Below are 15,000 nucleotides of genomic sequence, written 5' to 3'. Positions count from 1 at the left end.
CAATGTATATGTCCTCCATTTTGAAAGTTCTTTCTTGTTGCTCTTTTGTTATTCTTTTTTGACATTGCTATTTATTATTATTTGGACAGAATCGTAAGAGTGTCGGAAAAAAATTGCCTTGCAATACTTCTTTTGACGCTCTACTTAATATTTAAACGATTGCCTTAATTACTGTGTGTGTGAGAAACAGGATGTGTTAGAATTTGATTTGTTTCTGTCAATTTCTGTTACGTTTTCTAGTGTCTGTATTTTGTAGGCATAACGCATTGTTTATTTATTTTCAGACTTTAGTCTAAGTGGCCGAATATAGCTTCTGTAAACTTGTCATCCCCTGGAATACACACACACACACGCCCACATATAATTAATGAAGACAGCAGTGTGCAATGTTTTACCAAAAAGGAAAACTATAATTGTCGCTAAATATGACTAGGGTGTTAGAAACACCTACATTGTTAGAAATAAGAGCTAAGATGTTCTAATGATGTAGTCAAAGCACATAATTGCAAACATATATATTGACAGGGACTATAAACGCCCGAAAACACCCATCAAGAATTCCCTATATCGACCGGTCAGTTTCGGCAGTTTTCGTTGCCTCATTAGTATGGACTGTTCGACTTCAGTTGATTCCGGACTGAATATATATATATATATATATATATATATATATATAAAGGCTAGTAGCCGAGTATCTGGTTTGTTCACACGTTCAGAGAGATGTTGGCCGGCCCGCCTAGCCAGCGAGGAACCACATTGTGACAAGTGGTGTGTAACGACATGCGATAGCATAGTCGATACAGATAGCTATAAGAAATGAATAGCTCGAAAGAGTAACGAATAAATAGAACATGGATGAACACGTATATAACAAGAACAAGCGTTCTATAATTTTTTGCGTCATTTATAAAAGATGTTACATAAAACATAGCCATAACTATGTTAATTTAGACGGGATTGGATTGGATTGCCCATGTTCAATCCTCTGCAGGAGGTACGTCTCAGCATGTTCTCTCCACCAGAGAACAGCATGAGATCATATTGGTTTGATGAGCCTGCTCTGCCAAGCTGGCTCAGCAGAGGGTTATAGTTTTTATACTCAGTAGTTTTGTCGATTACATCAACTCAAGTGTTCAACTGATAGTTATTTTATTTATCCGGAAAGGATGAAAGGCAAAGTTGCCCTCGACGGAATTTGAACTCAGAACGTAAAAACAGAGAAATACCTATTTCTTTACTACCCACAAGGGGCTAAACACAGAGAGGACAAACAAGGACAGAAAAACGGATTAAGTCGATTATATCGACCCCAGTGCGTAACTGGTACTTAATTTATCGACCTCGAAAGGATGAAAGGCAAAGTTGACCTCGGCGGAATTTGAACTCAGAACGTAGCGGCAGACGAAATACCGCTTAGCAATTCGCTCGGCGTGCTAATGATTCTGCTAGCATATTAATTTATTTGTATATATATATTTGTATAATTTGTATGTTTAATGATCTCAGTCCTATACTTATCACGTGTCATTTAATTCCATTTCAGTTCAAGGTACTGTGTATGTACCAGGCAAGTACCCTATACAGAACATGTACCAAAACAGCTTAAGTACCAACCAGAACGGATTGCCATTTGTAACGCCACCACCGCCAGTGTCCCAAGATACCAACCGCTCATTATTTACAGATATTTACTTGACCAAAAAGAACGTTTACGGGGACCAAGCTGTAGCACCACCTCTCCCATTTACGCTCGATTACCAATTTTGGTACCAAAATCCTTTGAATAAGCCAAATAGTTATCCAGAGAACTTAAATTTCCTTGAGTGTAATGGCAGTATAGTTACGTCATCAACACCGTCTCTACCACCATCATCAACCTCATCACCAATATTGACTATTAACCCCACATCGTCAATATCTTCCGTTTCTTCTTCCGCTTCCTCAACATCAACTTTAGCCTCTGTATCTTCCATTTCATCATCATATCCGAATTCCCTATCGACCTCATCAGCTTTAGCGTCCTCTTCATCATCATCATCGTCGTTGTCGTCATCGTCGTCGTCGTCGTCGTCGTTTTCGTCCAACTTGCTCTCGTCTAGTCAAGGGTCATCAGCTATCCCAGAATTACGTAATGTTCCGGATGGCGGAAGTGAGCATCTGAGCGACAACAGTTATAACTATGGCAACAGCAACAATATCATCAACAACAACAACAACAACAGCATCAGTAGTATAAATAGTATTCATGTAGATAGACAGGCCATCCATTACGACATCCTCAATAATAACCCAAACAATAACATTAATAATAACAACAATAATATTAATAATAATAATAATAATAAAAGTTGTAGTAACAACAACAACAACAACAGCAACAACAATAACAGTAATACTAATAATAATTGCCATCTCCACAGTAGCATGGCGGCGCCCGACTCCACTTCATCGACGTTTGAATGTATCAACTGCAACAAACTATTTGGCACACCTCATGGACTCGAAGTGCATGTACGGCGATCTCATACAGGTTCAAGACCATATGCGTGTGACGTGTGCCAGAAGACGTTCGGTCACGCTGTCAGTTTGAGCCATCATAGGTCAGTCCACACCCAGGAGCGAACGTTCGAGTGTCAGCAATGCGGAAAATCTTTTAAAAGGTCTTCAACGCTTTCCACACATTTACTGATACATAGTGATACTCGCCCATATCCGTGCCCTTATTGTGGGAAAAGATTCCATCAGAAATCTGATATGAAGAAACACACCTATATACACACAGGTAAGTAGATCAAAAACGGGTCGACTAACGTTAATATTTAGATGTAATTACACCGCGAAAAGTCATATACGGCAGGGGTCGGGGAAGTTTATTAACAAATTACCCCAAAATATATTTATTTACGCCGACGTCACCCTCTTGATTTGAAAGGAAGAAAATCATAAATTCTTTGAATTCAAAAGGTTTATTAAATCTATTTTATTGAATCTATTTACACTGGATAGACACAGTGTTGTCAGAAGAAAAAATTCTGTCATAACAAGGAACACTTTTTTTAAATATAATTTTACTTGTCTAATGCGTCCTCATTACCCCCAGGAATTTCATTTTTACCTCACTTAGGGTAATTTACCCCGGTTCGCCGACGCCTGATATGCGGTCTTGTACCGATGTCTAGGTTATAGAAGCACGACGAAACCTTTTGACACTTTGTACTATGCAGTAAAGTATTTACTGTATAAGAAACAAAACACTCAAAAAGCATCTTACTAATTTTTTTTATTAATTTCTCTAACAGAAGAGCTTCTATGAAGTCAGTTGCAGCAACGTAGCCAGTGGGTGACGAGAGTGACGCTTGGTCCTGGATGACGCTTTTATGGTGGCGGCACTTTGGGGGTGTTCTGTATAAGTTGTATAATCCGATACAAGCTTCGGACAATGTGGGGGCACCGCAAACTCAAAGGCTGCCCCTGATTGGGAGGGCACACCCACTTTAACTATGCCACTGTTGATGTGATCAACCACATTACTGCTGTCTTTAAAAAAGAATGTGATGGTTGTGAGAAACGTGCTTTAAGTACTTTAATCCGTCATCTGGTTTAACATCATCACCTGACCTGGGATGTCTTCAAAATGTCTTCAACAGAATCTATCTTGTTGCAGATATTCAGGTCAGGTTTTAAATCTGATCATAACATTCACTCTTTCTTCTATCTCTCTCAAAAGTCCCGAAAGGAGTCATGGGTGAGGTTCAGTTTTAAACAATCTAAAGTGAAAGGTTAGATTATTACTCTTTTAACCGTTTCAGTCTGTGGGCTGCGGTCATGCTGGGGCACTGTCATTGTAAAGAGTATTGTATCGCCCACAGAGGAATTTGAACCCGCAAACCTCAGATCGCTTAAGTTACGTATTGGATAAGTAACACTTTGATACTCTACCGACTGAGTTCTGTGAACTATTTTTGTAAGTAAAACAGGGGCAAATATCTGCAGTGCGGGAAAAGTGGGGTTTTCAACAAGCGCTTAATCCATCTCTGACCTATTGACCTAATAAACTAAAAGCGCCCAAATAAAATCCGCTGAGAGTTAAGTAGACTAAAGTTGAGATAAGACTGAGTTATGTGTTGCAACGGAAAGGATCAATCGTCAGTCATAGAAGCCCTTTAAAACACGCTCATATATGTTGTGATTCTCCCTTATGTTTTATTCTACTGTATCTTACAAAGTGTCAAAGGTTTCATCATGCATCTACGACCTGGAAATCAATACAAGACTGTAGATGTGTTTTACATTTCCGAACTGACTTTTCATGATGTAATTACACACATATATATATATATATATATATATAATATATATATATATATATATATCATGTTCAAACACATAAATAGATATTTCTATGTTTTCTTTAGTTGTGAATACTAACAGGAGTTATTGAACAACTTAAGAGGTTTATGCCAATACTATTGTAAAAGTGAATATATATATATATATATATATATATATATATATATATATATATATATATATAATATATATATATATATATATATATATATATATCTATATATATATATAATATATATATATATATATATATATATATATATATTATATATATATATATGTATGTATGAATGTATGTATGTATAAAATGTCAAGGATGTTTCTATAGCAAATAATCATTGGATTGTCCGGAAAGTTCGTGCCGATTTTTAAAGGAAAGATAAAGGTCAATAAATACTTGCCATTACGTTTTTAATCAACCAAATATCAACAATATGTTGCACAATGCTTCTCCATCTTTCCTTTAACTTGAAAATACCCTCTTCCCAGAATTCAGGTGGTTTCATGGCAAAGAATTCATCAAGGTATCTTTTTACGCCATCCAAGGAATTGAAATTTTTACCATTAACACTATTCTGCAGAGACCTGAATAAGTGGAAATCCGAAGGAACAATATCTGGTGAATATGGAGGGTGGGGGTAACACATCCCAGCCGAGCTGCAGCAATTTTTGTCTGATTCCCAAATACCGAAAATGAACTTTCTTATCTTCCATTTTAAAGGGTTACAGAATTAACACAGGTTATAGGAACATAAACCTTCTTCCACGAAAAGATAGCTTAAACTGTACTCTAAATGGAGGTTAAGTCAAATCCTATTTTATGGGCTCAACCATGTTCTAAAATAAGTCGAAAGGTAAGCTAGTATAAATCGGCACGAACTTTCCGGACAACCCAATAGAATGTATCAAAAATATCGTTAATGTCGCTTGATTGCTGTAGATAAATGTGAAAACTCACTGACATAACAGATTGTGAATGGTAGCACGGATTAAGTATAGGTGTGGACACAAAGTTTGCTTGCGCACTCATACGATGGTAAGTGCTTTCGTTGATACGATCAACAGAACAGCCTGCTCATGAAATTAACGTGCAAGTGGCTGAGCACTCCACTGACACACGTACCCTTAACGTAGTTGTCAGAGATTCAGCGTGACACAAACTGTGACAAAGCTTGCTCTCTGAATTGCAGGTACAACTCGATTTTGCCAGCTGAGTGAACTGGAGCAACGTGAAATAAAATATCTTGCTCAAGGACGAAGCACCGCCAGCAATCGAACTTACGGCCTTACGATCGTGAGCCGAAAACCTTAACCACTAAGCCACGCGCCTTCATTCTTTCTGTTTGTCTGTCTCTGTCTATCTCTCTCCCACGCACACACATTCTTTTCTTATGTATTATCTTCTTTCCAAAGGCGTCTAACTGGCAGAAGCGTTAGCACACCGGGCGAAATGTTTAGCGGTATTTAGTCTGCAGCTACGTTCTGAGTTCAAATTCCACCGAGGTCGACTTTGTCTTTCATCCTTTCGGGGTCGAGTAAATAAGTACCAGTTACGCACTGGAGCAACGTGAAATAAAGTATCTTGGGGTCGATGTAATCGACTTAATCCGTTTTTCTGTCCTTGTTTGTCCTCTCTGTGTTTAGCCCCTTGTGGGTAGTAAAGAAATAGGTATTTCGTCTGCCGTTACGTTCTGAGTTCAAATTCCGCCGAGGTCGACTTTGCCTTTCATCCTTTCGGGGTCGATTAAATAAGTACCAGTTATGCACTGGGGTCGATATAATCGACTTAATCCGTTTGTCTGTCCTTGTTTGTCCTCTCTCTGTTTAGCCCCTTGTGGGTAGTAAAGAAATAGGTATTTCGTCTGCCGCTACGTTCTGAGTTCAAATTCCGCCGAGGTCGACTTTGCCTTTCATCCTTTCGTAGTGGGGTTGATGTAACCGACTAGCCCCCTCCCCTGAAATTCAGGCCTTGTGCTTATAATAGAAAGTATTATCTTCTTTCCCATTTGTAAAACCAATCGTAATTATACATATATTTGTATGTGTATGTATATATGTATATATATATCTGTATTTTTGTTCGTTTCAGGAGAGAAGCCACATCGGTGTTTGCAGTGCGGTAAAGCTTTTAGTCAGTCATCAAATCTAATCACACACAGTCGCAAACACACAGGATTCAAACCGTTCGCCTGTGACAAATGCGGTCGGGCTTTCCAGCGTAAAGTTGACCTACGACGACATACAGAAACTCAACACCTGAACTCAAGTCTCACAAAGCAAGCGTCGCTGCTTCGTGTGGTCTCCGTACAGGAACATGTGACGTCACTATGACGCGTCTGTCATGCGTTTCGTTGTTAATTATGCACTCGAGAACGTGGGCGCAAACTCACACACACACACACACACACATGCACGCATACACATGCACATACACAGACATACACATAGAAACGCACTTGTATTTACGCACACGTGTTTGCATGACTGTGTCTGTATGAATGTATGTATATATATATATATATATATATATATATATATATATATATATATATATATGCAGTACTCCAGCTTGGCCGCAGACAAATGATTGAAACAATTAAAATAATATATATATGTATATATATATATATATATATATATATATGTGTGTGTGTGTGTATATGTATATAGATATATGTATATATATGCATACATGTATATGTATGTATATATATATGTATATATGTATATGTGTGTATGTATATGCATGCATGTATATATGTATATATATATATAATCGTATATACGTATGTATATATATATATTTATCGTCCCGAAGGACCTGAGAGACCTGCATGGGGTGGATGCAGATGTCTTTAAAATAAAGCTGGACCTCTTCTTGTTAGGTGTCCAGATGAACCAACTTCACGGCAGGAGGTGCAGATGAGGGCAGCTGCATCAAACTCTCTCATGCACCAAATGTCAATTGCTAAAAAGCATTCGTGAAGTAAAATCATGTAGCAACACCAAATGGCGGTGTCTCAGCATGGCCACAGCTCGTGAGCTGAAACTAGATGAAATGATATGCAAAAAAAAATATCTGTATATGTATATATGTATATGTATATATGTGTATAATTATATGTGGATATATGTTTATATATATGTATATGTATATATATATATATAAGTATATGTATATATATATATACATATATATATATATCTATATATATGTATATGTATATAATTATATATATGTATGTATATACATGTATGTATATATGTATATGTGTGTATGCATATGTGTATATGTGTATATATATATATGTGTATATGTATATACGTATATGTGTATATGTATATATGTGTATGTATATATATATGTATATTTATATATGTATATAATATGACTATTGACATATGTATATATGTATATATAGTTACGTACATGTGTGTATATACACATATATATGTGTATGTATGTATGTATGAAATATATATATATATATATATACAGAGAGAGAGAGAGAGAGAGAGAGAGAGGGAGTGAGAGAGAGAGAAAGACAGAGACAAATATAAAAGCAATGGAATGGCCTGTATGTGATCCATCCATCTATCCATACATTCCCATATCATGCATAGATACGCAAAAAAACAACACATAGACAAATATGCACACATACGCATACATGCATATATGCATGCCTACCTATTTACTTACCTACCTATCTGCATACATACATATAAATACACACAAATAAAGGCATGCATTTATGTTTGTATGAATGTCCGTATGTACACTTAATTTCATCCCGGGATACGAGCATTCTGTATGGTCGTATATCATAGATTATTATCCCACTGTGTAACACTATTTTTGTTCTTGGATAGCAACCGTTATTTCCTGTCTGCTTTCTCCTAACACGTATGAAAAAATGGCTAATGTTTCTTTTAAACTTTGCTTTTGTTACTTTTATTAAAATCCCAAAGAATCCCTCTAAACACATGGCTATGATGCCCCGCCACTACTCCTGCTCATGATCAGAGATGCACGTTGTCAGCCACTGAGGGATATGCTCAAATCGTTAAGGTCAAACAACTGACAAACAAATTTGTGGTATTGAGCAGAATATTTGCTAAAACGATGTTTCTTCCGCAACTCAGTGCTGGATCTTTCTGAAACATAATGGAAAATAGGTCAGTTTCAAAACATTGATGTCCAGGTCACAAAAGCAAAGTTTAAGGGAATAGAAGTAATTCCTTTCTATTCCTAGATAGAAACAAATAAGGAATAACACTTGCTGACCGAAGACAAAAATAAATAAAAATTTTGCTACACAACGTTATTATTATTCTGAGCAAGTAACACCATCTTTCCTTTGTGTTCTCCCGGTATGATATTAACAATAACAATAATCAAACAGCATGCAGTTAAGTTCTACACTGGAAGACTAAACCACAGCCCCACAAAGAAGAAACGGACTCTTAATGTGGTTAATTGACTTGCTAGATATGATAGTCAAATATCTCCCAAATCAAACACTAACCCTTTTAACTGAAGAAAGGATATGCTATTTAATGTAGTCCTGCATACCAATAAATAGATTAAAAACTTACGGTATTGTCATGGTTGGAGTGTCCTTGATCACAGGCCTGCTCGATCAGGGGTATTTAGGGATCAAAGGGATCAATAAAGGCAATAACATTAATCTCTAGCAATACAATAGCAACAACAACCATCATCGCCGCCGCCATTGCTGTCACCACGACAACCAGCAGCAACAACAGTTCCACCACTATTGCCACCATTACCAGCACCACCACCACTATTATGATAACCAGTAGCAGCAGTACCCCCAGCATAAGATCAATTTTATTTCATCACTCGATCTACTAGAAGTAATAGCTAGATAATTCCTCAGATCAATCTCTATCATCTGAAAGACACATTGAATACAGGGTACACTTGTCAACAAATAATAAAAGACGAGATGGTCACGGAAGGAATGTCTCATGAACAGTTCGATCAGGGTTGGTTTGGTGGCCACACAACTACTCTATAATATTGACCTGTGAGTCACACAGGATCTGTGTCACACCCTACCTGTGAGACACACAGGACCTGTGTCACATTATATCTGTAAGTCACACAGGATCTGTGGGTCAAACTATATCTGTGAGTCACTCAGGATATGTCTTTCACAATAGATTTGTGTGTCACACAGGCTCTCTGTCACACTCTTTCTCTGAGTCACAAAGAATCTGTGTTAGAGTCAAATTAAATCTTTAGGTCACTCTGGATGTGTTAATTACACTCGATCTATGGTTCAGCTGGATATATGAAACCATACAAGTTATGATAATGGATCTGCTGGTCATCCTGGATTTGTCGGTCATACTGGCTTTGTAGATAATAAAAGATCTATTGGGATCTTTTCGGTTTGAACGGCAGTTTTTAACATAATTTCTAGGTAACTAAAAAAATTTAAACTTCGTATACTGGTAGAATGTGTTTATAAAACATCTTTTTCTCTTGGCTTTATTGAGAAAATTCTAATGTTTGTAAGATATTTGTGGGTTTTTTCTTCAATTTCTGCAATTTCAACCAATCAAATACGTCTATTGAGGTGAAAACATTCTGTGCCGTATGAATATGTCCCTCGTTTAAGAAACAGATTGGATTTATTTACATTTCTGAAGAAAAAAATATACACTTCTCCCCACTCCTAACCCTAACCCTAAAACAGGTTGAAATGCAATAGATCGATACTAGGGTCATAATTATGGGTGACAATTTCATATGACACCGCTAGAAAAAACTGCCGTTCAAACCGAAAAGATCCATCTATTGCTCTCACTAAATCTGCTATTCACGCTGTGTCTCCGAGTTACGCTGGATTATGTGGATCACATTTGATTACACAGGGTCTGTGGATCACAGTTGTTCGACTGGCTAACTAGGGATTAAATATATCTGCTTGATCAGAGATCAACTCAGACAGAGAGATCTTATATCTGAGGGATATTCGAACCAAATGACTGGCACAATCCAGAAAGAAAATACAGGGTGGACCAAAAGTCATGCTAAAAGGAAGTTCAATATGCTCCGAAATTGTCAGACATGCTTCAATTTTTCTAAAATTGAATAAAATCAATAAAATAATGATGAATACACACGTTCTTGTACATGATGAACAAAACGAATAATAGTAATAATAACGTAATATGAATAAAATGATGCGTGACTTTTGGTCCACGCTGTATATATAGAGAAAGCGAAGAATAGACCCAGTGCTGTACTGGTATTTTATATATCAGCGTAAAAATGATGTGAAGCAAAGTGACCGTGACGGGTTCGAGCTCAGAGCGCAGAGAACCGCAAAGAATACATCAGTGGATACATTATTTCGTGTCTCTTTTCTGCTTTAAGAAAGTATCTAATTGGAGAAAGATTTGATTGTTATTTTGCTATCAGGTCAAGCTACAACATAGGTGATACTACCACCACCATCACCACCTTCCGTAGCAACAATAACAGCACTCTAGAAATGACGAATAACTAGTTATCTTGCTGTACTGAGTTCGTTCTCGCGTGCATGGTGGTCTGAGGTCTTTGTAAAACCACCTTAATACTATTGCGATTAGTTTATATATATATATATATATATATATATATATATATATATAAAACTGTAGTTGTGTGAGTGTCTGTCCCCTTCGATTTAGATTCCTAACTCCTCCCACATTTTGCGGTGCAGTTCAACCAAATTCGGGTATCTTATAGTCGTGATTCATATCGAGCCCGTCTGAGTATTAGCGCGCGTCAACGATGAGTCTACGATTTTAAAAATAATTTAACATCATTTTTTATTCCATGTTAATGCATAATTTTTCGTGTGTCGATGGCGGCGGAGTTGGCGTCCATGGTCACACCTGCACCTATTTGCTTCTCCCCCTTCTTCCCTCCCTCATGAAGCTGTGGGGAAGGGAGTGTAAGGAAATCAACGTCGTAAAGCGTTGTCAAGGAGACCAGCGTTCTTTTAGAACAACGACTTCATGGCTTGAAGACACCAAAACAGAAATGGCTAAGAAAGCCCGAATTGGCATCTATAAGGGAAGTAACTCTCTAAAAATGCTTATATAGTTATTTCCCTTACAAACCCGAGCAACGCCGGGCGATACTGCTAGTATATATATATATAACTACATCACCACCACCACCAACACCAAATTTGATCCATTCGCTTTTGACCTGATCCACTGACTCGTATCGAGATAAAATTATTATACGACAAACGTCTGTTACTCCTCACGTGAGAATAACTGCAAAATATATAAATTAATTTGAAACTTAATTATAGGTTGTTACTGTAGTTGTTGTTGTTGCTTAGTGCCAGATCAAACCTGATCCAGTAGATCTTATAATCAAAGACATTCTTGCAGTGACTATAGACTTCTACGAGAAATTTCCTAAAGCGAAACAAAACTTCGTTTGAGACTTGTGGGGTCGAGGAATAAATCTCCATTTAAAATTCAAGGATGAAAGCTCTTGGCTCAACGCTTTGGGTGTTGTACATACGATTGTCAACCGGGTGGCGCATTATGTTCTTGAGTAAAACACTGCATTTCACGTCGCTGTAGTCCCCTCGGCTGTAAATGATTAACCGTGCAACGGATTGGTGTCCCGTTCAAACGGAATGTTGTGATCTCGCTCACTTATAAGTTATAAAGAAAGGGACAGCCGGCCTGATGAAACCCAAAGCACGAGACAGAACAATACATACATACATACATACATACAAAATTCGAAGTGGTCTTGAAAATTTGTGAGTGTGTTTCTGTGTAAGAGAGGTACAAGCTACATATTCACGTGTTCCGTCATGATTTTCTGGCCTCCGGACTAATATACCGACTGAAACTCCTCATCTCTTGTAGGTCCTTGAAATGACCACTAGGCCTGCGTTTGTTATAACCTGTACCACATTATCCAATGTGTATTTTCATCTTTCTTTCTCTCTCTCTCTCTCTCTCTCTCTCTCTCTCTTTTTTTTTTTCATCAGGAGTTGAGGCGAGAAAGATTTGATTACCACTTTTAGCAGGTTGGCCAACCACGTAGAGTTACCTTGGTGTTGTCATTGCTGTTATCGTTCCTAATGCTTCAAAGAAAGCGTAACAATAACAATGCCGAACAGTAGCATGAAATAATGATGGTCAATTGATAATGTATTTATAAATTAAGGCTAAAACACTTTAGTGATTTTTCCTGTCTTTTTTTTCTTTTTTCAATAATACTTCAGTGAAATACAACTTATTTGACAAAAAATGCATTTGTCTTTGTGTTCTGTTTTTATTTTGCTAATTACGTTGTCCATTCTTGCTCCGCTGAGGTTTATTGTATTCTTTGCAATTATGTATGTGTGTGAATGTACTCACATGCTTATATATACGCTTATATATGCACATATATGTATGCGCACGCACACATACACAAACACACACACACACACACACACACACACACACACACACACACACACACACACACACACACACACACACACATATATATATATATATATATACATACATGCATGTATGTATACATATATCCAACTCTATAACAATGATAAAATAGATATTTCATAGAAACACAACAATATTTCTTTGTGCAAAAATTTAGCAAAGGGCTCAGTAAAATAGAAAAAAAAAGAAGGATTTAAGAAGGATAATGTATATGTATATGTACATGCATGTTAGATGTATTCTTTGGAATTGGTCAAATGATATAGACATCTCTGATGAAACCCTAATGAAGGTCGAAAGCCGATTAAGGTTGTTTACCATTTTTGCAGTCTACGGATAAATAAGTAAAATTGATGTGTTTGTATGTCTACTAAGCAGGTTTAGACACGCACACACAAACGTGCACGCACACATATGTGTGTGTATGTATATATTTCTCGGGAAATTATACGCGGAAAATAAAACAAATTACGTTAAAATAACCTAAATATTCTTAGTCTTGTTTCTAATGAGGATCCATACACTCACTATTTAATTATATGTAACAATCATATTGAATTCTTTGACTGATCCTTGTCTATTCCTCAGTGAGAGGAATATGAATTCTTTAAGAGGTCTATTTTGACTATGTTCAGATATGAGTATATAATAATTTCTTGTTAGTCAATATTCGCAAGGGAAAAAGACGGCGAGCTGGCAGAAACGTTAGCACGCCGGGCGAAATGCTTAGCGGTATTTCGTCTGCCGCTACGTTCCGAGTTCAAATTCCGCCGAGGGCGACTTTGCCTTTCATCCTTTCAGGGTCGATTAAATAAGTACCAGTTACGCACTGGGGTCGATATAATCGACTTAATCCGTTTGTCTCTCCTTGTTTATCCCCTCTGTGTGTAGCCCCTTGTGGGCAATAAAGAAGTAAGAAACGGTAGCACACTGGGCGAAATGCTTTGCGGTATTTCGTATGTCTTTCCGTTCTGAGTGCAAATTCCGCAATGGTCGACTTTACTTTTCATCCTTTCGGGGGTCGATAAATTAAGTACCAGTTGCGTACAGGGGTCGATCTAATCGACAGGCCCCCTCCCCAAAAATTTCGGACCTTGCGCCTAGAGTAGAAAAGAATATTTACAAGGGTATACAAATTGAAAACATTGCTTGTTTTGACTAAATGCTATACCTCTCATAATGACGGCGCTCATTTTCATTTGTAACATGTAGACAATTTCCAAGGCCGCGAGCTGACAGAATATTAGCAGGCCGGGCGAAATACTTAGCAACAATTCGTCCGTCTTGACGTTCTGCGTTCAAATTCCGTCCAGGTCAGCTTTTCCTTTCATCCTCTCGTAGTTGATAAAATAAGTATCAGTTGGGTAATGGAGTCGATGTAATCGGTTTATTTCTTTCCCGAAATTGCTAGCCTTGTACCTAAATCTGAAACCAGCATGAAAACAATTTTCGTAATATTTTTGTTCCAGACCAAATTCTTTGCATTTAAAATGTATATCACTATATGGTCACACAGACACTCCACTGCATTTGTATTTACCGTTTCGAAAGCTTTCGTTAGATCAACTCAAACTTGCTAAAGGGGAATTGTGACACTGGCTCACTCAGATCGAAATAATATGAAAATAATGGCAATCTTTTTTAGTACCTATGCTTCTTTTGAATTTACAATAAACACGGAAAATTTAGTTATGCTTATACCTGCTCCAAGTAATCCGTATATTGGTACTAAGTATACTTGTTTAAGAGATACAGAGATCAATCCTTATTTTCTGAGACCAACTTGAGCATAGAGTAGGCTTCTGTAGTGTTTGGAATACACAAGAAACGAACCTAGACAGATATGGACTTGAAACTTTTCACCAAGCTCTTCATCGATGAATCGCGTCATCACATCCTTTGTTATGCTCATCTGAGATATGGACATCATTTCGGCGATACGTAAAAATCCTTGGAATAGTCCATCGGAAGTGTTTAAGGTGCGCATTAAACATTAGTTGGAAATCTTTTATATCGGGTGCTGAAGTGTTGAAATGGCCAGGGAGTTCAGCATCGGAAGTTCACCGTATAATTATCATTTGTAATGGGTTGATTAAGTCATCCGTTTTGATAATCTAAGGCTTCTGATGCAATTAATTTATGAGA

At 37.3% G+C, this 15,000-nt stretch overlaps 1 protein-coding gene across 2 annotated transcripts in view; it reads left to right on the top strand.

Moving 5' to 3' along the window:
- The window catches only part of LOC115209051 (zinc finger protein Gfi-1b-like), a 7,432-nt gene extending 581 nt beyond the window's left edge, over positions 1-6,851 (top strand). The window contains exons 2-4 of one of the 2 annotated variants that reach the window (XM_029777124.2): positions 1,544-2,217; positions 2,356-2,782; positions 6,440-6,851. In XM_029777124.2, the coding sequence (XP_029632984.2) occupies positions 1,544-2,217; positions 2,356-2,782; positions 6,440-6,681 (1,343 nt within the window). In that variant the 3' untranslated portion in view covers positions 6,682-6,851. Of the gene's footprint in view, positions 1-1,543; positions 2,783-6,439 lie in introns of both variants that reach the window. The other variant, XM_036501054.1, reaches the window with a different exon arrangement.
- Positions 6,852-15,000: the final 8,149 nt, after the last annotated feature.

Source organism: Octopus sinensis, linkage group LG3 (assembly GCF_006345805.1).
Source record: "Octopus sinensis linkage group LG3, ASM634580v1, whole genome shotgun sequence".
NCBI lineage: Eukaryota > Metazoa > Mollusca > Cephalopoda > Octopoda > Octopodidae > Octopus > Octopus sinensis.
Note: the sequence above shows the minus strand (reverse complement) of the source record. Positions and strands in the feature narration are given on the sequence as shown.